The 25,213-nt window shown below is 27.8% G+C and overlaps 2 protein-coding genes across 2 annotated transcripts in view; one reads left to right on the top strand and one right to left on the bottom strand.

Annotated features, from left to right (window-relative positions):
- Nucleotides 1-17,735, top strand: part of LOC135928435 (alpha-actinin-like) — a 32,138-nt gene extending 14,403 nt beyond the window's left edge. The window contains exons 8-22 of the mRNA XM_065464896.1: nucleotides 1,459-1,544; nucleotides 2,486-2,658; nucleotides 5,581-5,776; nucleotides 5,928-6,140; nucleotides 6,342-6,433; nucleotides 7,192-7,300; nucleotides 7,456-7,596; nucleotides 8,119-8,274; nucleotides 8,402-8,592; nucleotides 10,014-10,107; nucleotides 11,549-11,671; nucleotides 13,076-13,234; nucleotides 16,015-16,173; nucleotides 16,416-16,639; nucleotides 17,180-17,735. Of these exons, the coding sequence (XP_065320968.1) occupies nucleotides 1,459-1,544; nucleotides 2,486-2,658; nucleotides 5,581-5,776; nucleotides 5,928-6,140; nucleotides 6,342-6,433; nucleotides 7,192-7,300; nucleotides 7,456-7,596; nucleotides 8,119-8,274; nucleotides 8,402-8,592; nucleotides 10,014-10,107; nucleotides 11,549-11,671; nucleotides 13,076-13,234; nucleotides 16,015-16,173; nucleotides 16,416-16,610 (2,087 nt within the window). The 3' untranslated portion in view covers nucleotides 16,611-16,639; nucleotides 17,180-17,735. The remainder of the gene's footprint in view (nucleotides 1-1,458; nucleotides 1,545-2,485; nucleotides 2,659-5,580; nucleotides 5,777-5,927; nucleotides 6,141-6,341; nucleotides 6,434-7,191; nucleotides 7,301-7,455; nucleotides 7,597-8,118; nucleotides 8,275-8,401; nucleotides 8,593-10,013; nucleotides 10,108-11,548; nucleotides 11,672-13,075; nucleotides 13,235-16,014; nucleotides 16,174-16,415; nucleotides 16,640-17,179) is intronic.
- Nucleotides 17,736-17,766: 31 nt separating this feature from the next.
- On the bottom strand, nucleotides 17,767-21,445 carry LOC135928434 (uncharacterized). The gene is made up of 5 exons (XM_065464895.1): nucleotides 21,364-21,445; nucleotides 21,200-21,320; nucleotides 21,077-21,159; nucleotides 20,896-21,028; nucleotides 17,767-18,316 (listed from the first exon to the last, which is right to left on the bottom strand). The coding sequence occupies exons 1-5, from the start codon at nucleotides 21,409-21,411 to the stop codon at nucleotides 18,240-18,242; spliced, it is 462 nt and encodes a 153-aa protein (XP_065320967.1). The 5' UTR covers nucleotides 21,412-21,445; the 3' UTR covers nucleotides 17,767-18,239.
- Between the last annotated feature and the right edge of the window lie 3,768 nt (nucleotides 21,446-25,213).

Below are 25,213 nucleotides of genomic sequence, written 5' to 3'. Positions count from 1 at the left end.
TGTTGGAAAGGTACCATATTCAGAGACCTGCAGGTTCAATCCTAAGCTTAGGTAATCCGTGTCGGGCCTGAAGATATAAAACTCAGGCCGTGCAAATGGTACCCATGTAGGTCTCAGACCATATTGCCACAAAAGCTAAAAAAAAAATATATGAGTGGTGGAAGGATTATAAATTAAAGCTAGGCCTCATTTATAGTAAACGCGTTATTTAACATCGAAATCACAGCTGATTCTTATCGTCAATAATTTCTGAAATATATGTTGCAACATACGTTATTCAAATTTTATCATAGCGTTATCATCATACCGCTGCATATTAATAATTATACATTTTTATTGGCTTGATTTTATAAATAACGCAACGCTTGAACATATCGCGTTTACTATAAATGAAGCCTTTGTGTTATTTTTGATTTTTTTATCTATTAAATGATGTCTCACGCAAAAAAAATTGATATTTTAAGTAAAATTTGCAAGAAGCATGTTCGAGTATTCCAAAAAAAAATCCTTATTCAAAATCTTTGGAAAATTATTATTTGAAGAGAGCATTTCAAAACTGTGCTTAAAAAAATAAAAATCAGACATGAAAACAAAATAATTTAATTTTAATCATGACCTGGATTTGCTAAAAATTAATTTTGAAATCCGACCGACTTGGATCAGTCAATGCAGGGCTGGTTATAGAAATTATCGTAGAAAGAAAAATAAAAGTGAATGGAATGTAGTTTGGAAAAAAATTACCTTAATTAAAATAAGAGAGAAATTATAAGCAAAAAATAATAATTTAACCAAAATATTTCTTACTTTACCTATATTTATTATTTCGTGTCAACATGTCACACACAAACTCATTCCTTTATCACCATGACATATAGATATCATAAATATGCCAAAGCCGGATGACAAAGCCATTATGACATACGTCTCTTGTTATTACCACGCTTTTTCGGGCGGGCTCAAAGTTTTTTTTACACCACACTCTTCTCTATTTTCAAAAACAAAACATTTTGCCTTTTCTCCCATATATGCTAAAGTATTTTTTTGTTTACTAAAATTCTTAGTAACCGCATGCGAGTGGCTTAAGAATGGCATGAAACTACTGACACCCAACTGCATCACATATTCATAATTTGTTTTATTTTTATCCCTCGACTGTCCTCTTTGCTTTCAAGTATATATAAATATGTTCATGATAAAAATATCATACGCATTTTATCCCAAAACAAGACTAGCTCTATGCATGTTCAAGGCTCAGACCATCGTTGTTCACAATCTTGCTTGCTCTATATTATATATTGATAAATAGAATTATATTCTATATCGAAATTCACTTAAATTCCATATAATTTTTTATACGCTCTATTATTTTAATAAGCTTGACTGTATAGGTTTATTGACTACGAATTATTACCATCTTTGCTACTTTTTATAAAAGAAATTTCATTTGCCTTTTTTTAGATATTATAAACGCTCCCCGACTCGACGAGAAAGCGGTCATGACTTACATATCATCTTATTACCACGCTTTTTCGGGCGCGCAAAAAGTTGCTTTTTACATTTACATTATTTTAGAATATAAAAGATTTTTTTGTATTTACAAGTAATTTGTTTTGTTAAATTGGTTAACTTTTCATAATACAATAATTACGGCAAGTTAAACAATTTTATAAGAAGTTTGTATAAAAATGTATTGAAATGTTTAATAAAAAAAATCATATTACAGTGAAAGGGGAGGGATATTTTTTGCACCAGATCTTAAAAAGAAACAAAATTTTATTATTATATTATTTTTTTGTGATCACTATAAATATTGAGCAATTTAAACTTAAATATGTCATTAAAAAATAGTTCAGTTTTTTCGTTTAATATCATTTAATATTTTTGTGTTACAAAAAAAAAAGAAAAATGTAATAGGATCGTTATATCTTTTCCATCATCTGGTGTAAAAAAAATCCCCCTTTTCACTGTAATACAGTTGTAAATTTTCTTTCGGTAATGACAGATAAATGAATCATGAATGCGATTTTTATCTTTAATTTAACAAAGCATGGTTCGATGAATTAATTAACAAATAAATAAACCTTTACTAATTCAAAACATTAACTAACATATTTTAAGATGTATATTCTCCTTGTGGGCAAAAAGAAAATTATTGTACCTTTTTTATAAAGTGACCCCTTTTAAAACGAAGTTCAATTAGTTTAGATTCTTTCATTTTTAACCTATAAATTAATATTAATAAATATATCAATAAAAAGTAGTTATTAAAAATCATAGTGGTCATTTTATCAGGGGGTTTTCTTTTATTTTTTACGGTTTGGCTGCCAAATTTTCTTAGAATCAATCGCACAAAATTATATTGGAAATGAGTTTTGGGGGGTAATCCACATTCCGAATGGGTCATTTTAATTAAGGATTCATGTATATAGGGTCGAAAGCTTTAGACAACTTTTGATTATTTCTTCTTTTTTTTTAATATTTAAAGGCTGAAACCGCCGCTAATAGGATATGCAAGGTTCTGAAAGTTAACAAGGACAACGAACAATATATGAACGAATACGAAGGTCTCTCTAGCGACCTACTAGAATGGATAAAACATATTATACCATGGCTGGAGGATAAGAATTTGTATGGGAAGGATGGACTCACCTTTCCTGGGTAGATATTTTGATAATATAAAATAAATATGTAAAAAATATCGTAAAGAATTACCGTGTGATAGGGCTTACTGTAAAAATATTAGCGCGAAAGTCGCTTATAGATTAGATGACTCTGGTTAACTTCTTTTTATAATCAGCCGCCTCACTTTAGAGAACTTTGATAGTTCCTTTTTTTATAATCAGCCGAGGATCGGAGATATTTATTTAAGTGGTGGTAAAATGATGACTTTATCACAATTTATTAATGTATATATATGACATATTTGACGCTACGGTAGTTTAAGAGGATCGGATCAGCGCTTTTTGTTTTTCTCATTTTACAAACCTTTTTTTTTCTTTACCTTTTTTTAAAAAAAAATTTCTTACACAAAAATATTAAATTTTAAATAACTCAAATTTCTCTTTATTTTTTTTCAAAAACAATATTTTTTACAAAACTTGTATAAAAATATAATAATTTTAAAACAAATTAATTTTTTTAAAAAACAAAATATTTATTTTATAATGATATATATATATTTATTTTTATTATTATTTTTCTTTACAATTATATATCAAAAAAAATAATAAACAAAAAAACGATTATCTTATATAAAAAAATTAATACACCAATACTAATGGACTGCCTATGCAGCTCCTCCCTTCAAAAATAATCCACCTCCTTTCGCTCCATGTCTAACAAAATATATTTCAGAAAGTCATCCAGTGTCTCCTGCCACTCAGAATCTGGCCACTTTTCATCCGCAACCTCCCCTTTCTCCTGTAATCTTATCCGCTCCTCAGGAGTCAAACCCATATCCGCTAGCTCCCTCAACGCCTCAATTCTTTCTGCTTGTTCGGGCTCCAACAGATATCCAGGATGGCCACGAGCATTCCTTCTCTGGCCTCCGAGGTCTCTACAACTTTCACACCGTAGCTTGCTGTCTCCTCTATACCTGTTTCATTCCAATTTTCCCCAACCTGCTCCGCTCCATCTGACCGCCATGATTCCGGTACTCTCATCATCATTTTCTCTACTGTCCCCAAACTGGTCTCCTCCCTCTGTCGCTCCACGAGACATGAACGCCGAATGTGACTTTGTTCCCGGCATCCATAACACTGGCGGTCATCTCCTCGGACTCCTCTATGTTCATCCCTTCGAATTCCACGATTGTCATCTATCCGAATTCTGTGAAAATTTCTTAATTCTATCCCTGCATGGTCCCAATCTATGGAGGGTCGTTAGCCTTGGCCTTATTATAAAATGGATCTCGAAGTTTTCAAAAACCCAATTCCGTCTAATTTTGGTTATACTTATTTACTTTATGTGAGTTATGTATACAATATCTAATACCCTTGCTACCCCTGAATTCTCCTCTTTCCCCTTATTTATATATCTAATTTCCACATAACTCGATTACCTTTTATTAGAACTCATTTTATTATATTTTTAATTTTTTTTTTTTTTTAAAAAATCACAAAAATTTCTAAAATAACTTTTCCAAACTTCAAAAATAACTTATCTCTCCCTTTTTTTAAACTAACCCTAGGAGCCCGATTTGGAGAGAGTAGAGCAAATGGACGAGAGTACCAAATCATGGCGGCCAGATAGGGCGGAGCAGGTTAGGGGAAAATTGGAATGAAACAGATATGGAGGAGCATAGACAGCAAGCTACGGTGTGCCGAGGTGTAGCGACCTCGGTGGCCGGAGAAGATGTTCAGAGAAGGAATGCGCGTGGCCACCCTGGATATCCATTGGAGCCCTACAAGCAGAGATAAGTGAAACTGAGGCATTGAGGGAGTTAGCGGATATGGGTTCTCCTGAGGAGCGAATAAGATTGCAGTAGGAAAGGGGGTGGTGGATGAAGAGTGGCCAGAGACACTGGTTGACTTTCTGGAATATATTTTGTCAGACACGGAGTGGGAGGAGGTGGATTTTTTTTGAAGGGAGGAGTTGCTGTAGGCAGTCCATTAGTATTGGTGTATCAGTTTTTTTTATATAAGATAATCGTTTTTTTAATATATAATTTTTTTTTTTAATTGGTAATAGTAAAGGAGAATAATAATAAATATATATTATTATAAAATAAATATTTTGTTTTTTAAAAAAATTAATTTGTTTTAAAATTATTAATTTTTTTTTATTCAAGTTTTGTAAAAAATATTGTTTTTGAAAAAAAAATAAAGTGAAATTTGAGTTTTTTAAAATTTAATATTTCTGTGTAATATTTTTGGGTAAGAAAAAATTTAGAATAAAAAGGTAAAGAAAAAAAAGGTTTGATATATATCTTGCGGTTAAAGTTAATTGTATATAAAAAACATTTGAATATTATTTCAACAAGAAAATAAATTAACTTTTCCATTTATCGATACTTTAAATATTAGATTTATAGCCGAAAAACAGTATATAAACAGATAATATAATATTATAAATAAAAGGCAATAAAAATACAAAGTAGAATATATATAATAATTACTAGAGGTATTCTATTTTTTATAATCAGCCGCCTCACTTATAAGGACCTTAGTAACTCCTTAAACCTTTTAACGTTTATAATAACATAAAGATAACACACAATTTCATGTCTAGGATAATTTATTTATAGATATTGATACTATATTTTTTCTTACAGATAATATTTCCAAAATAACAAATTTTACATATGAAAACAGAATATTTTGCATGCAAAGAAAAATAATATAATATTGTTTTTTCTTTTTTCCATCCTTATATATTTTTTTATAATATTAAGACTAATATTATTTCTTATTATTAAACAAAAACGAATAATATAATTTAATCAATAATGATCATTAAACAATCATAGAACACAATTGGCTACTATTAATAAATTGAATCCTTATTTAATTTTATATCGCACTTACAACAAAATAAAATAGTAAAACTATTTTACTATTCATCATCTTTCTTTTTTGCAAGTGACGACCACTTAAACTCCAAAGCTTTAGATCGGGTGCGAGATAAACTCGAGGAGTTTAGGGATTACCGGAGACACAAAAAACCACCCAGGATTGAGCAGAAGGCTACTCTAGAAACGTTATTTAACACTCTCCAGACCAAGCTAAGGCTCAATAACAGGCCCGCTTATATACCCAGTGCTGGAAAAACAGTCGTAGTAAGTGTAATATTGAATCCCTTTATAACTACTTATTTCATTTTCTCTTAACCCTGACATTTAGTACGAATTCACGATGAAGTGTATGAATTATTTTTGTAACTCTGAATACAGTGTTAAACAGCAACGTTTAAAAAAAAAATTATTTTAGGAAATATCGAAAGCCTGGAACATACTGGAAACGGCCGAAAAGGGCTTCGAGGAATGGCTGCTGAGCGAACTCATGAGACTGGAAAGATTGAGTCACCTAGTCAAGAAATTCAACCACAAAAGTGCCATCCACGAGGAATGGTGGAAGACAAATCAGCACAGAAGCGGACCCGACTCCATTCCCCTCAAGACACTCAAACTATACGAAATCAAAGTTTTTTTTAAAAAAAATATTCATATTTTTCACTCTTATTTTATCAAAGAATTTTTTCATTTAGTGACACTTTTTTAGGCTCGGTCAAAGGCTGTTTAAGTTTTCGTAATAAGATTTAATTTATCTAACAAAAAACTTAGATAGTACAGTACAGCAGCTTTTGGACATTGAGTTATTTAAATAATTTTTACCCAAAATAAGGCATTAAAAAAGAAACACGAAGCATTCGAAAACGATTTAGCCGTCCACCAGGAAAGGATTGAACAGATCATATCCATAGCTCAAGAATTGAAGTAAATCATTTCCTTCAGCTACTTACTCATTTCTTTTATCCTATAATTAGAAATCGTATTTTTGTTTCGAATGTAATTTTCAATTATGTCTATATACTACTAGATTGGCCATTCATTCATTAAATACATAAAAGTGTTCATACATAGGAGTCGACTGTAGCGCAACCTTGTGGGTTTGCACGTCAGTTAGATGACATTAATATGTATTCATATAAAGATAAATAAAGACAATTAGTCGAAATGCAAACCACAAAATGGTTACAGCTGACTACTATACATGAACACTTTTAGTTAATGAATCTCTAGAAATGTATACACATCATTTATAATATTATCATTATCACCATACATGTTATGTTTAATTGATTTCACAGCGTTATATTATTTATTATTGTATTTGAAGAATAATTTAAAAATATAAAGCTAGACATTTTTAAAAAAAAGAAAGTTCTGAACAACTATAACCAACCCCTTTATTAAATCCCTAAAAAAAGAGGGGAGTCATTTTTAAGAATAAATATGAGTCCCGTTTTGTTTTTTAAATATATCTTAATCGTAATCTAAAAACTGACATTATTTTATTTTTTTAATTGAGACACTTTATTCTTGAGGAATATTTCTATTATCTATATAACCTGAATAATTCTTTAAAATATTTTCTAAGACTGAACCCTCTCCTTTATATCTAATGATTCAGGCCCCATATCATATAACTTAAGGTGTTTGTAAAATTTGTATATTATATATTTTTAATAAAGCTCGTTAAACTATTTCGACACCCCGTCTATCAACTCCAGGTGTCAAGTAATTTGCGATAAATGGGACAGTCTCGGTACAATCACTCAGGATAGGAGGAAAACACTCAATGTATTCCTTTTTTTTACTTTTTCCTTATTTTAAGACATAAATATGCAAAAAAAATTGGATTAGGGGAAGGGAGGAAGGTAGGAGATTCAAACGAAATCTTGTTTTTAACTATGGAATCACTGAGTGACATTTTTTTTAAACATATGTTTATTTAGAAGATCGAAGAATTCCTCGAAAATGTGGACCAACTCTATCTCGAGCTGGCCAAAAAAATGGCCCCGTTCAATAATTGGCTCGACGGTGCTTGCGAAGATTTAGTTGATATGCTATTCGTACATACCGTGGAAGAATTGCAAGTTATTCAAAAAAATACTTGTTCTTAATTTTTTTTTTATAGAATGACCCGAGGTCATTAAATTACATTTAAAAAAGGAGATTTTCATTTAGTGTATAACATTAAGAAGAGTACTTTAAAAAAAAATAATATCGTAATTATTATATTTTAAATAAATTTAACCTTATTTTTAATGATATTTTTAAAAAATCAACTATATTATAAATATTAACTTAAAATAATATTCTTGATATTTTGCAGAACAAACAATTATAGTATTACTATGCCAATATAATTGTAGCAGATTTACAAATCTTTAAAACCTAAATTACTTATAGGGCGCCTTGTGATACCTTTGCCGCAATAAACACTCCTAATTTATATTGATTTTAATATTTCATGGTCAAATTGTTTGAAATTTACAAGGTAACTACCCTATACCTGTTTAAAAACGATTACGGCAAAAAATGATTTAAAATTTGCTAAAAACCTGTGTCTATTAAAGATAACCCCGAATCTATTAAACCCTTCTTTATTTTTGTAGAGCTTGATTGATGCCCACGAGCATTTCAAGAACAACCTATCAGACGCTGGAAAAGAGTGTGCTTCTATAATGCAAATGTGGGAGAATATTTGTCAGTTAACGGGTTCCGATCAATTCATCTCCACCCAAAATCCGTATTCTACCGTTAACCCAAATGTAAGTCCTGCATCTTATTAAAATTATAAATATTTGTTTTTTAAAAAAAATCTAGGATATGATTTGTGAAAGAAATGCAAAATATTTGATACCTAAATTTAGTGCTTATTATGCAAATAAAAATTAGTCTATAAAGGAAAAATGGGAGGAAGTCAAAAGATTGGTGCCTGGTCGAGATAACGTTCTTCAACAAGAACTTCTCAAGCAACAGATGCACCAAAAGCTTAGGATCCAATTCGCCGAGAAGGCCAACAGTGTGGGGCCTTGGTTAGAGCATCAACTCGATTCCGTGACCAATTTAGCGTTGCAAACTCACGTGTAATTATTTCCTTTTATTTGAGAGTTGTATGAGAACATGAAGGGATTGTGTTTTTAAAGATAGATTTGTGAAACTAAAGGTGGGGCCAAAAGGAAAGATGTGAAAATAAAGTTATATTGGTGAGAAAGATGAATGGAAAGAAAAATTTAGTTTGGGGGCTGGTGTATATCAACTGTATGATGCCAGACCAATAATCTTCAGTTTGATTTATTAAATTGATCTACATGCCCGCATCGAAAATGAGCTAGCTAAAAGTCACGAATTAATTATTTATTTCGTCTTTTACTAAGTTTGAGAAAATAGCTAGGTTATTGTTCTATGACCTTGAAACCCATGTCATACACTTTTCTGAATAAATTTTCTTTACTATAGTTACTACATTAGTTTTAATATATTTTATAACTATTCCCGTGAAAAATATTTTCTTCACAGTTCACAAATTTTGGGAAAGGAAAATAAACACTCTTAATATTATTATTTACATCTAATTTAATATTCTATGATCAATACTCATGTTAATTTTATCCATTTCATTTTCAATAATATATATTTGAATTCTTTTCGATCAGATGTCCGTTTATAATACGCGAAATAAAATGATAATTCAAAATATTTAATACTTTTCAAAAAAACGTTAACTACAATAAAAGTAACGCACTGATTTGGATTTTGATCTTTACGGGCTATGAGTAGTGACCATTTACCCGTAATACTTATCTAGATTGGCGATTCTTTTATTAAAATGTATCTTGAAGTGTAATCGATACAAATTAGCGGGTGACAAACCATTTTCGTTTCCCATTTAAGAATCTTTATAAATAAATGAAACTTTTTTTTAAATTTTTTTTTATAAAATTTCAATGTTTATTATTTATATTAGGGAATTCAAAATGGCATTTTTCCAGGTGTTTTTATTGATACACTTTCAAATGAATGAATTGCCAGTCTAACTAGTATTATATATCCTTGGTAGTTAGTAATTTTTACCATTTTGAAATGATTACTTTTTTAGAAATACGTGGTTCCTTTGAATATTTTTTATCCCCATTATTCAATTTAAAATTATTATTAAATTTCTCTTTTTCTGTCCCGCATATGGTTCCCTCCTTCCGTCAAATCAAAATATTTTCAACTGATAACGAATTTTCGCGAATGGGCCTTGTATTCTATGCGATTATCATGACGTTTTTCAAAATAGCAAGTAAATATATTATTCGTATAATATAGAATCAATATAATATTAAATTTGAGCAATTCTATTTTGAAATAAATATCTGTTTTTAATTTATTAAAAGTTCTTTTAAAAAAAACACTATATATCTACTATTCTATCAATCTTATTTTAAAGCTTGATATTTGTAGGCGGAAATACTTTATGCTAACAACCCTTCCCCCTCTCAATTATATAATTTTTTTAAAGTTCGTTGGAAGAGCAATTGACCAAGTTGCACAGTGTTCAACAAGCCTTGCAGCTCTACAAGCCAAACATAGAAGAATTGGAAAAATATAATCAGGTATATTGATAATAAATGAGACGAAGGAAATAAAGAAAAGTGGTATGTTTTAGGTACACAACCTTAAACCAAATTAATGATATAAAATTTTTTTAAATAAAATATTTATACCTTTTATGACTGATTATGGATACTTATCTTTTAATATATACTTAGACACTTTAAAAATTTTCTTTTTATTTATTATACATCAAAAAAAACTACAATTAAAAAATATGAACTTTTCAAACGTCAATTATTGTATATAAAAAAAATAAAAATAATACAATACCTACTTAGTTCGCCAAGGCAGGTCGAAAGTTTTCAGAACGTTCGCTTACTCTCGCATATTTTTTGATGTTGATATGTTTAAATTAAGTTGAGTTCTCTAAATTTTGTAAACATAAGCCTACCACAAAATCGAGACGATAATAGCCGATTTCGCGTGTTTGCACAAACTATTTGCGAAAAAAATCCCTATATTTCGTCTTGTCGGTATCGATTTTTTTTAGAGAAGTGTTTTACGATGTATATGTAATTAGTTTCCATTAGTATCTTTTAACAACTCTGATACCAGCAAGTTCATTTTTATTTCATCAGTCAAGATTATTATTCTAATTAATTTTAAATCAATATAAATAGCATTTCTTCACATGAAGATGATTTAACTCTGCCCGGGCATCAGTATGAAACTTTTTTGACTTTATAAATGATGTGGATTGTGTCCTAATTCAAGTATTTCAAACTTCAGAGAAAAGATCTTGTTAAATACAAACTAAAATTAATTTTTAAATAACCCACATACCAGATTAACTTATGATAAAAATTTTAAAAAAATCGATAAGAATCTGAATGAAGATATTTGTGATAATGATCTAAAAAGTTTTTTTTGTAAATAAAGCTATCATTCTTTAAATATTTTTAATAAACCCAAATTAAATTTTTTCTTTATTAAATATAATACAATTTTCCCATCCTCTGAGCCAGTTAAACGTGTGTTTTACCACGGCGAGAGCTGTTAACCGCTAATCATTCTTGTTTATCTGAACAAAATTTTGAAAATCATCTATTGTTAAAAATATATTAAAAAAATTATTATAAAAAGATCATTTAATATTTTTAACGCCTTTTTTTTGAAGTAACGTTTACAGCACTACTAATACTCTTAAAATATAATAGTTTGAAGACTAAACTTTTGCCTTAGTCTTATTATTTACCTTTACATACCCAATTTCACCAAAATCTAATTAGGTCAGTTTAAACGCTATTGATTTGACATGGTATTACTTATCTTCGAAAGTTGATATGTCTTTTGCATCTGAAATATTAACTAAAATTCTTTGAGTTGAACTAAAAAAGTTATGATCGTAAATGCCGTTTGTGAAATCAACCTATAAAAACGGAATCACAAATGATTTAATGAATTAATATTTATTTTAAAAAAAATATACAATCCATGAAGGAAGTCCAAGAAGCCATGATATTCGAAAATCGTTATACCAGGTACACCATGGAAACTATAAGAGTTGGGTGGGAACAGCTTTTAACGTCCTTGTCTAGGCATATCAACGAAGTCGAAAATCAGGTTATTACTAAATTTAGAATATTGTTAGCGATTATTGGAGGATGCTGGGAAAAAACGCTGATCATTAAACCAGCTCTCATCCCCCACCCCTCCCCATTTTACTTATATATATTTCATTTCATGATAAATCTACCAAAAAATGGATATATTTGACCACCATCTTGGAAAATATTATGAAGTCTCGGGGTTATAAATTTCACCCAATCAAAATTTTACTCTAGCTTACTTCGATCCGAAATTATTGGCATACAAATTCCAGGTCAGGCAAGGTCTTCATAACTAGTCTCAAATTAATCAAAAAAATATTGTTGGGAGCCCCTACAAATTTTTAAAAATTATTTTCACTGTTAAAGTACTTCCATTAAAACTAAATTTTTTTTATTTTGAGAAAACTACATTTTTTAATGCTAAAACTCACTCAGGCTTATTATAAACTTTTATATCAAAAAAAAAATGAAGAAGATACTTTTTTAAATTTAAACTTTTGGAATTAGGAAATTATTATATATAGGCGCTACAAGTTTTAATTTTATTTTTTGCAATTAAAACTTTTATATAAGCAGGATCGCAGCCGAACATATTTAGATTGATAATTTGAAATATAAATAAATAATTTGGTTTTTTTTAAAAAAATAAGTGATATCAATATTAGAAAAAATATCATTATACAATGGTCACAATATTACACCATAAAATTAATCAATAATAATATTTTTTGAAATGAAAATATTGTTATCCATTCCCTGGGGAGACATCTTGTTTCCTCCACTTCCAACCAACAGCATTACCAATCATCCTTTGCCTTACATTCAACATGTCCAAACCATATCCGTCTATTTATTCTCTAGACATCACCTATTTTTTTTATCCAAATCTTTCTCAATTCCTGGCTTATTTTTTTTTCTCTTAGAAATTCTCTACATATCCATTGTTGTTAGTTACTATTTGTGTTATTTTACTCATTTATTTTGTTTGGGTTGTCTCCCCCACATTTGATTATTACATATATCAGAGAAATGTAGAAGTACTAATTGCACGACTCAGCCCGGGTTTGTAAAAAATATTCGAATGTACCTGTTCGCCATTTTACGGTTCGATTTAAATAATAAGGAAATTTGGATTTTGGCGAAGTGTCTATTATTTTGTAATGTTTTATTTACCAAAAATAATAATTATCTCCAAATTAGTAACCATTTTATTTACCTATATTAGGACAAATTGAAATGATTTCGTTATATTCTTATCATTTATAAAAATTATTTGTAATATTAGTGGGATTTGATTAAATTAAATTAATTTTTCCCAATATACAAGCTTTTTCAATATGGAACTATAATTGAACAGAAAACAAAAAGGAACTAGATAAATATAACAAAAACATATTTTACTAATTCTTTCCCACAGATTTTAACCAGGGATTCTAAAGGAATAAGCCAAGAACAGCTCAACGAATTCAGAATGTCTTTTGTTCACTTCGATAAAAACAAAAACGGCATGTTGGATCCAAAAGATTTTAAATCTTGCCTCATCTCCCTAGGCTACAATATCCGGGAGGATAAACAAGTAATAGTTATTTTAACTGGTTCAGACCGCACCATCCATAAAATAGTAGCTGCATTCAGATTGATTATTTACCAATTTTTTGGAAAGTTTTTCGGGCAGTCTTAATCCTGTTGACCCTCTCATTTTATTTTTTTAAGATTACTTACATGCAACTCTATGGGTTTTTAATAACAATTTGTTTCAGGGAAAAATAAATGTAAAATATTTATTAACTCATTAATGGTGGTTACTAGAGGTGGGCGCGGGCCTTATTTTTTATTCACGGCCCACTAGCTCATGGTTGTAATAAATAAATTCACGCTTTACACTAAAAAAAATTACGACCCGACGAATGGAAATATTTTGATTCACGGTGTTTTTAAATTTTCCCTACTTTGCTATAATTTACACTTTTTTGAATTTATTTCTCTAATTCTATCATCCATATTAATAACCAAAAATAAATAGAATTTATAAATTGACATTTTTATTTATAAAAAGTAGAATGTGCATGTTTTTTTTTATTTCAATTGTATACGCCTTTCCTCTAATAAGCGATTGACCACAGAGAATAACCTTTCACTAAAAGTCGAACTTGCCAGGGTTGTCAAAATTTTGCTCGTTAATTTTCTCAAAAAAAGGAAATGAATTTTCCTGCTTCCAAAACTTCAAAATATTTTCTTTATTTGTCTTATGAGCGATGAATCTTTTAAGTTCATCCTCACAGCTTTCGTCGATAGATGTTGTGCTTCATTAGAATCATCTAGAAATTCTCTAAATGTTTCATTTAGAATATACGGTTTTTTATGAATATGATGAATTAGGAAAGTTATAAATGATAATTGGCATTGTCTTATGCATATCTTCTAATTTTATATTATTTAACATTTTTAAGGTTGTTTAATATATATATCTTCCTTTTCTTCTATTAAAAATTTAAGGCTTTTAAAATTTGGATCTAGAATTAAGCCTATCATCTTATATAGTGGCTGCAATAAATCTTTCTTTTTAAGAGGAATCTTATCCTGTTTATTAAGGTTTTGATTATTGTATCACTCTCAAAAGGTTGATAAAATTTTAATATTACAAATTCTACCCCTTCACTACTCATACATAACATAAAAAAGCATATATTATAATTTATGATTTAATGTGAAGAATTACATTTTCATAGTAAAATAATATATATAATAAACTTGAAAGAAGATCATTATTCACATGTAAATAAGCTTGAGAAATTTGATTTGAACATATAAATTTTTACAAGATTTAGTAAAATGTTTCGTAACATAACACCTAAACATAAGAAAAGTAGAACTAGCGGTATATCCAGCGTCTACATGAGTTGGAGGGGTAGGGACAGTTAGCATCCTATTTTTGAGGGGGCTAGGCTGCTTTAATGGGGGTGGGATAAATTTTTTTGGGGGTTATCTATTATATATTGAGATGAAATAGCACAAAATTTATTGCTGTAATAGAATTATTATAATACAATTCATCGACCGAATCTATATATTGCACACAATCATACACATTGTTTTCCAAATAAAACTTTCTGCTATTTTAAATGTAATTTAAAAGGTTTAGATATTTCAACAAGCTCATTATGCCATAAGAATTAATTCATTGTAAATAATGGAGGTTTTAATTGAATTTATTATCTAAAAAATAAATTCTTTATTATCTAAAAAATAAATTCTTTATATTCACAAAATATCGATAGTTGGTAGTAGAGATAGATTAATTTAGGTTATAAATTCTCTGAAAAAAAAGGCGAAAATAATAATAGGGAGACACCACGCTGAAAGCGGCGGTAATTTTTTAGGGGGTGAGCAAATGTTTTTGAAGGGGGTTTGCATCCAATGTAAATCCTGTCATGTAGACGATGGGTATATCGTTGTTTATAAAATGTGGAAGATTTTTTGTTTTCAAAAATTATTCATTTTTAAAAAATAACTAAATTAAATTAGAAAATATATATTATATTTATAAATATATGTTCACGCCCGAGAATAATTTTGGGAAGGCCCATCACGTCCAGTCAGGTTTAATAATTTAAAATTTATTCACACTCACACCGTGATATGATGGGTCATGCATAGTTTCGTGGCCTGCTTCCACCTCTAGTAACTACTATTTATTGCATATAAAAAATTATAACTAACCCTGAATATATCAGACCGATATCTCATGTCTTAAGTTATTAACCTCCAAAAATTGAGAAAAATTTAGGTTATTTTTGAGAAGAATTGGGGGACGATAATATGATTTTTTTAAACATAATTTAATAAAGCTCTTTATAATCTATCTAAATATAATCATTAAAAACATAGTCATAAATATGTAATATTTTAGTTGAAAATCAATGTACTAATTTTTTTTTTATAGTTAATATCTATTTATTTATATTTTTAAATTTACATAAAACCTATTTAAAAAAATTATAATTTATAATTATATAATTAAAATTGTTACTTTAACCATTGTTGAGTTAAAGGGAAAAATAAATAGTAAAAAAACACTTATATAAATTTATAAAACACAAAATATGAAACAATAATTTAAGAAAATAATGATTAGCAGAATTTGGAAAAAAAATTGAATCTTTGAAGTGATCAAATTTTACCTTAATTGCATAAAAAAGATTTTCAATTTAAATTAATCACATTTCTTTCACCTTATAAAATTTTTGTTTTTATAAGAAAAATCAGATTATCTTACATTTATTTTGATCAATGAATATTGTAACGTGCCTACTCCCCAGTTATTATTTAAATATATTTTAATAACATTATATATAGGGTGATCTGGAGTTTAAACGTATAATGGGTGTGGTTGACCCGAATGGAACAGGTCACGTAAGTTTCGAGTCATTTCTAGACTTTATGACGAGGGAAAATACTGATACAGATACATCGGATCAAATAATAGCCTCGTTTAAAACGCTTGCCGGGGATAAAGTTTTTTTTAAAGAATATTTTGGGAGTATGTCCGCGATAACTGGATTGGTTTTAATTTGAAGTCTTTCATTTAATCTAAGATATAAAAATTAGTAAAATGATTACTAAAAATTTTCAAATGATTAAATATATAATCAGTCACATTTTTGCCAAACAAAACACTTTCAGAATTTATATTAAATTTTAACAAAAAATTACATATTTAAATGGAATTTTCCAAATATTTTATTTTGTACTTTTAGCCTTATATAACTTCCGACGATTTAAAACGTGAACTACCACCCGATTACGCCGAATACTGTCTTAAGCGAATGAGCACCTACAAAGGCCCCATGCCCAATCTATCTTCGGCTAACACTGCCAATCACAACAAAGGAACTCTTTTGTATGATTATCATTCCTTTTCAGCGTCCCTGTATGGAGAGACCGATTTATAAATTTGAATCTCGAAAAACGAAAATAACGGGTATATCTCCCATTTGTTTGATAATAAAATTGTCATTTAATATTAGGTAGTTTTTAATAAATCTTTAATTGTTACAATAGTTGAGTGTAAAAAAATAGGTAATTTAATTTTTCCAACTTGAAGGAAAGAGAATCACTTTCCTGACTGGGCCCTATCCGAAAATATTTTTTAAAAGAAAATTCTCTATCCAACATGTTATAAATAATATTCTTAAAATCAACAATCCACCTGGAAAAAAATCTTTGACCCTAAATAAAAATTAATTACAATAACTCGGCCCAATTCATGAGTCAGGTTTTGCAGACCTCTGCTCCGAATATGGATTTTAAAATTTAAATCATGCTTTAGTTAAATTTTTTCCCAAATTCCAAAAGGATCGATTTGACATAAAAGTATCTAGAGGTGACTCTATTAAGTTTAAAAAAGAAATCATTACTTAGATTTAATATTTTTTATAAATTGGAAGATTACGATAATTTACGGTAAAGAGCCTTACGTGTGTAAGATTCTTAATTTCGTCTTATAATTTTATTTCTCAAGTATCCTTTGAACCTGAAAGGCAGGCAATGCACTCTGTCGATATTCAACACTCACTTTATCACGGCTGAATTATAGAATAATTCATACTTACACATATATACTTATAATATAATACTTAATGTTAGGTATCTAAACAAAAATCTTTTTTTTATTTTGTAAAATAAATTAATTTTACAAATATTTGATTATTTGTCCCTTGGAAATTCCTATTTGAAGCTAGCTTTGTTTGGGGTTTTTTTTTATTTTAAATTTTCGTTCATCCTTCAGCAAAAAAAAAATCAAATCAAATTTTTCTTTTATAAAAATTATTTTTTATCCAGATGAGAATCGAATCTTTACTAAGTTTAGGATTCATTTAAATCTACAAGAAATTTTTTTTAAATTATATTACGATGACAGTATTGATAAACTATTTTTGCCAATCCCAAAGCGTTTTCCCAGATCCATAATATCTGAAAAAAAAAATATATATTATATAACTTTGACCGAATTTAGAGGGAAAAAAAATTCATTTGATTTGAATTCAATCTTTTTTGACAAATATTTATTATAAAATGTATTTTATATATATATAATTGACATCGCTTTTCGATCATTTATTTATTAATAATTTTAAAAAATTGTTTTTTTTTAAAAAAAATATTATGTTTTGATATATTATATTATTTTTACGTTTCATAATTCAAAAATATATAAATCTCATAAATAAATAATGATTTACAAGTGACTCAAAACAAGAGCAGCATCATTTTTTCAAAAAAATAGTTTGCATATACCGTAATTTTTATAATAATTTAAGAAAACATTAAATTGATTGAAAAAAAATACTATACCATAATACATGGAAAATAATTTTAAGACCTAAAACTAAACTATAAATTATAATATCTTTTTTTTGAAATTTAAATATTCATATAATATGGATGCCTTTGATATAATATATAGGTGTTTGATTGAAGGGATGTTTTAAAAAATAATTAAGGTTGAGAGATTATATAAATTAATATATATATACCAGGAAGTTTCTTTGAGCATGTTTAAAAAACCTTTAAATTAAGGGCTAAAATTTTTTGGTCATCAAACCTATTAGTATGGCGGTGGCAGTGATAAAGGCTCCTGTAATCAACTTTCTTTTATCTTTGTTAAATAAATGATAATAAATATAATATTAGGGATAAAATAATATATTTAATCATAAAATTAGATCAAGCAAAATATTAACAAAGAGAGGTTAAGTTAAATAAGAAATTGTACAATAAATTACAATTATGATGATAAGGTAGATTTTTGGATATCAATTACCAGAACAAAATAAAATTTTTCAAATTAAGAGATTTAACAACAAAAAATTATCCTAAATTCCAAAAAACAGAAATTCTTCTTCATTGTAGAGTCCAGGACCCATAATATTTTTGTAACGGTCCAGTTGAAAAAAAAATTAAATTTTCTAGTTCCAAGTGGTCCTAATTTTTTCCAGAATGGTAATCAGTCCGCTTCATATAACCAAAAATTGACTTCGATACACAGTATAATAGAGTGTAAGACAAGTTTAATAAAATAATAAATATCTTCATAATATTAATGTGTTAGAATAAAAAAACTTATTTTTATAAAACGTTTTCTGGTGTTGGAAAATGAAATATAAATGTGCAAGAAAGTAAAATCCATGTGCACTAGGCAGCGTTACATGAGCGGGGGGGGGGGGGGATAGGAACTTGCACACAAATATTTTAAAGAGAGGTAATTGGGAAATATGGTATAATTATTTAGTGGTATCTATTAAATTTTTGAATGATTTATGGATAATATATTGCTATTTATAATTTAATTATAGATCTATTATAATATAAATAGATCGCTAAATATCGACCAATATTATATATGTAGTCATTATTTTTCTAATAAAATTTATTTCTGTTTAAATGTAATTTAAAAGGGTTAGACATTATATTAACTAATTCATATTCATGCCGAACATAATACTGAATTCATTGTAAATGAAGAGATTTTTAATTTAATTCATATTCCAAAAATAACTGATACATTCGCAAATTTTTGATAGTTGGTTAGAGTATTGGTCATTTAATAGAAATGTGTAATTAATGATGGTGCCGGGAATTTTTTTAGGGGGGTAGGGATATGTTGTTGAAGGGGATTGCTTCCAATGAATAGTCTTAAAGACGCTGGTACTATGGTTGGAAGCATTTTCTTTATTTAAATGGCGATTTTAATCAAATACTAGTATTTTAATTAGAGAAATTTTTTTTTCCTCAGTATAATATAAAATTATTTTGCAAGTAAAGGGTTAATGCTACAGGAGATTCAAAAAATTCTTAGAAAAAACATATAGATAAGACATGAGCTAATTGAATTTTTAGTCATACAAAAATATATTTAATTTTTTTTAATACATCTAACTGGTCGATATCAGTTATTTGGAAAGGAGAATATATTCCAAACTATTGTTAAAATCCTTGATCCTAATAAAACTGTTAAATTTTATTTTATGATTAATAAAAAGTGTCGGACTTATTAATTTTAATTTAAGCTATTGTTATTTCAAATCGGGGTTTCCTGATGGATTAGCCCAATTTAAGATGCTAAATATTTGTTAATTCATTAATACCCTTAATTTTTAAAATTAGACTATGATTTTTCTGCCAATTGTTTAGTGTGTTCAAAAAATCAAGCATTCTTAGAAACTTCCTTTCCCTTAAATCAATTGTTTATAACAAAATTAAATTAATAAGCCAATCATTTTTAAAATGTTTATCAATATTAAAAGAATAACATTATAGCTAAATAAGTTTATTATAATACTTTCATTGATGCATTTCTTATCCTATCTTCTCAATAACTTTAAAATTTTATTTTTTCAATTAATTTATATAATTTTTGTAAGATATAATCAAAATTTAATTCAATTATAATTTAAAATTCATTAAGTAAAATCATTTTGTCGATTTAAAAAAGGTTAAGTTACATCAGATTCTTAAAAATTCATTTATATATATATATACCTTAGAAAATGATGACTAAATAATAAATTTTATCAATTAATAAAATCTTTCTACATCAATATCTTAATAATAAAATCCTCATTCCTATGATAATATCTTCCTTCTTAACTACTTCCTTAAGAATGTCTAAAATTTAAAACTAAATTAAGTATCAGACCTTAAGTCGGTTAAAAACAGTTTATACATTTAATAAAAAATTGTGCACTTAACTTAAAACAATTTAAACTTTTATAAACACTAAGCCCAAAATATGTTTTAATTTTAACAGACAATGAGATCAAATGGCAATGAATGTAACTTTATAACTTAGCATCATAAAAAAATATTTATCTCTTATCTATCTTTGCTAAAATATCAAGCTGCATCTGACCCATTTAATATATTATATCTTCAGGTGAAATAATAAAGTTTAAAAATGAATGGTGGTTATAGGAACCATTTAATTTTTTAGCTTAATTAGAAAGAGCATTCTTACCATTGTGCATTCCATTTAGGAAAACTATTTAAACAATTAAATCTAAATACAAATTTTAAGGACTTGGATAATGCTTTGTCAATCTATTATCATTGAAATGTAATTTTAATTTCTAATTACACACAATATATTTTTTTTTAAATGTAAAATATTTTATTTCTTTATCAACCTCTCCCCTTATCTCCAAATATTAAAATGAAAACTTAGTTCAAATTATATACTTTTTTTGTGTTGATTTGTTAGAGATGATTCAATGGTATTTGATATAAGCATACAGTTTTCTTTTGTAATATGACTAAATTGAGGTGAATGCATAATTAATTGATCGGCATAATATTGTGCTTTTTCATAATTCTATCATTTTGATTTACAACATGTATTAAAATCTTAATAAATTAATACCTTAATTTTGAAAAATGTTATAGCCAAAACATAAGATAATTCCTGTGATCGTGTAACATGAGTGCTATATAAAATATAGAGCTCTAAACAAAAAAGGTATCAATGATTTAATAATATAATTACCCTCTAATAGAAGAGATGCATTGATTATATCCTCTTTGTTTAACAAGTACAATGAATATTCAAATTGACTCCTAAACGAAGGTTGTCCAATCCTAAGTTGATCATTAAAGTTTTTTCTAGCCTTAACAAATATATGAAATATTGATTGTAGAATTATATTAAACTTCATCAAGGTTGATCTCAGGTAAGTAAATATCTAAATTACAATTCATTTATCTTATCTTATCTAGCACGTTGATCATAGACCTGCACAAAATGAGCGAACCTGAATTATACTAAGGCTTACTTCATATAATTATGCCGATTTTTTTCGCAAGGATACCAACAAACCTTGTACCTAGATGAAACTAAATAAGTAAGTGGAACTAACCCAATACCGTTTTAGTAGATAATTTGATTTAGTAGGGAGAAAAAAGTTAAGAATATTGAATAAGAGTAATAGAAGTAGAAATAGAATTACTGTTTAAAGATTCCAAATACAACTATCTTATATTAAAAAAATTAAGGGGATACTTTATCATTTTACAGGTATCCAATTGAATATCATGATGTTTAAATTTTATTTGTTACTATAAGATATAAAAGGTTAATCAGTAAGTAGTTATTACGGATAACTACATTTGAAATTTTTTTTATCTAATATAGATAAGTTAAAATCATACGATAAAATAGTATTTTATAATTGTTGTAAATAATGATAATTAATTTTTTAAATAATTTTTTTTTAAATATTATTTTTTTGTAGAAAAATCATTATTAATATTATTGTTTTTAATTATAAAAAAAAAGTTTTCCGTTTTTAGATTATTATATTTTTTTTGTGAGATAAAAATATAAATTATTTGTGTAATTAGTTGTGTCCAATTCTAGCAAAAGTTGCAACAATCAATTCCTAAATACAAAAGTTGCAACAATTTTAGTTATGTCCAATTCTAGCAAAAGTTGCTACAATCAATTTCTAAATATAAAAGTTATAACAATAATTACATATAAAAATATCTAGAAATAGGTATGAAACTTATAAATAAAACACCTAGTATTTTGAAATACCTTATGAATAATTAGGAATTATAAATTCTTATAAAAAACATTATGTGACCTTCGTTAAAAGTCCTCCTTTTCCAGAATAATAACTCACTGTCTTAATAATTAAAAAATAACTTAGAAGTGAATATTATTTATTGAATTCTTTACCATTCTTAGCAGTTATTTGTCATATGCTCTTAAATAAGCCTCAGAACATAGGTGTAGCCAGGATTTTCATAAGGGGGGGGGGTGAAATAAAAAATTACTGGGGGTTCGCCCCCAGACCTTCTTTTGGGTGGGCCTTCGGCCATCTTTTTCCCGGCCTTCGGCCGGGTTACTTTAATCTATATATAGTCATAAAATATTTTTACAAATTTTAATAAAAAAAATGAGCCTGGAACAAATATGAAATATATTTTTATTAGTTTATATAAAATATAATCGATTACTTATATATACATTAATATAAAAGGATGGTAATAATTTATTCCAAACAATTATAAGAAATTTATTTATAAAAAGTAAGTAGACATATAGTTGATTTTACTCTATTATATAGAATTAGTTATAAAATACTAGGTAAAATTCCACTTTTACAGACATATTTGACAGTTAGAGAATATATTACAGTTAATAATTTAACAAATTTTACTAATCAATGCTCTTGATATTAAATATAGCAACAATTTGCATTCAATTATTTAACGCCATCTATTTATTTTAAGTAAAAATGATATTTAAATTTAATCTTCATATTATTTATCCCACAATGTCTTTAAAAGATATTTTCTGATGTCCTTATCAATATTTTATAGTTTTCTGTAAAATATATAATTCGCTATATTGGTAAAAATTACTTGATTGTCATTTGATAATTAGATATACTGTAAATCTTCAACATATAATATTCGATTCCACTGTTTGTATTGTGCTTTAATATTTTTTTAATTTATGATTTAATTTTATCAATAGTTTTATAATTATATTTTACTTTTATTAAGAAAAATAAATTAAAATTACTCACTTTATAAAAAATTATATTTGATATATTATATTATTTAGTAATTTTATGGATAGACTTATCTTTGGCTTATATTCCATTTATTAAAAGACATTTTTGGTTCATTTTATATATTTATAAATATATTTTCTCAAAAATCTATAAAATATGATGAATAGTTTTATAAAAAAATATCAACTTTTACATTCTTTCTTTTAAATTATTATTTAAGATATATGCATATATTTTTGAGGGTGAGTGGGGGGAGGACTAAGGGGAATATCTTTTATTAGCTAAAAAAGATATTTACAAAAAGTGATAAATTTCTGAAAGCAAGGAGGAATTTCCCCTTGCCCCCCCCCCCCCTGGCTACGCTTATGCCTCAGAATGTATATGAAAATTTTCCTATCTGACGAAGCTCTCTTTAAAAATTCCCAGGATAAATCTAACTCCTAAAGGAACTTGTAAATCTGCCGGACCAACTATTTATAAGATAAGACGGGCTTAAGAGCATTCTCTCCTCCGAGAATATGTTTACAAGTGCTTGATGGATTAGGGTATTACAAAAATGTCTTAAAATATGACCAACCACTTCAATTTTCTCAATCATTTTATGTAGAGGAAGTATATCACATCTAGCCCATAAGGTATAATTAGTTGTATTCAGTGGGTAAAATGTTCTGGTTATGTATCTGAGGCATTTATTTATGAGCGTTTTTCTATTATCTAATGGAATCCTTCCAAGTTTTCTGCCATAATAATTAGGATGCCATTATTAGAACTATAAATAATCTTATCTTCAGGGGAATTGATAATTGTTGTGATGACCAAATTTTCATGAAGGATCTGTACTTTGTCTTAAATTTATTTAGCTTAGCCATATGATCTTGCAGGGTTGAGTAAAATGCTTTCTTGAAATTAAGGGCAAAGATTATTAAGTTTCTTCTCCGTATAACCGATCTTTCTAAATAAATTTTGAGTGCTAGAATTGCCTCGAGTGCATTACGATCCTTCCTAAACAAAACCAATAATCAAAGAAATGCGATTCCATTATCGGCCATAACCTATTCAAGGTAACATTCGCCAAAATCTTATATACTACTGAATTTCGCGAGATTCCCCTCCAGTCTTTAAGAAATTTTGGTTCTTTATTTTAGGGAAATTGACCTAGAGAGCTGTGATCCAATAACAAGTCCCTTCATTCCATACTCTAGTTATGATTGGGAGGAAAATCTCGGCGCATAACATGGGATCAGTCTTCAAGTATTCACTGTATAATGAATCTTGACCACTAACATTTTTTTTTAACATAACTATTTCACTTTTCGTTGGCTGGGGAAGCCTAACATCATTTGAACTTTGTGCCGTAGATAATTGTTGTACGTATTGCGTAGATAGGGACGGTGTAGTATATGGAGGATGGGAGTATGACACTGAATGGGGCTGATTCCAGCAGGAGGGAGTAGATATGAATGTATGGGTAATTTAAAAGTCAATAACTCTGTGGTATGGATATTTATCATAATGAGGAGAAAGGATAACGTTATTACTGGAATATTGGGGAAGGCCAAACCTTCGAGATAGTGGGGCGTTGATCTAACAGAGGAGAATAATGCGAAAACTGAGTCGGGACATCATAATTATAGGTATAAGTTGATATTGGGCCATAGCTATGAGCTAGAGAAACGTTGATCGTACTGAGAGGAAAAGTTCGCTGATTTTTAACAACGTTATTACTGGAATTTGTTGACAATGGAGAAAACCAAATCTTCAAGGTCGTGAGATATTGATCATGCTGGAAGAATAATGAGAAAACTGAGTTGAGTCACCATAATTATAGGTATTAATTGAAATTTGGGGTCTAAACTCTGAGATAGTGTTACGTTGATTATACTGGGAGGAAAAGCGCGAACACTGAATTTTAAAATGTGTCAATCTAAAAGTCATATGGTCTAACTAGCGTATGTTCCATATAAATTGTATTTTTA

Source organism: Gordionus sp. m RMFG-2023, chromosome 4 (genome assembly GCF_954871325.1).
Source record: "Gordionus sp. m RMFG-2023 chromosome 4, tfGorSpeb1-WG-v2, whole genome shotgun sequence".
Classification (NCBI taxonomy): Eukaryota; Metazoa; Nematomorpha; class Gordioida; order Chordodea; family Parachordodidae; genus Gordionus; species Gordionus sp. m RMFG-2023.
Note: the sequence above shows the minus strand (reverse complement) of the source record. Positions and strands in the feature narration are given on the sequence as shown.

Excerpts from the sequence above, each read along its gene's own strand:
- LOC135928434 (XM_065464895.1), bottom strand. The coding sequence starts at position 21,411 with ATGAATTGTAATTTAGATATTTACTTACCTGAGATCAACCTTGATGAA. Across the intron at positions 21,321-21,363 it reads CTGAGATCAACCTTGATGAA|GCTAGAAAAAACTTTAATGA; the intron begins GTTTAATATAAT and ends ATATTTGTTAAG. Across the intron at positions 18,317-20,895 it reads AACAAATCAACACAAAAAAA|ATAAAAGAAAGTTGATTACA; the intron begins GTATATAATTTG and ends TATTTAACAAAG.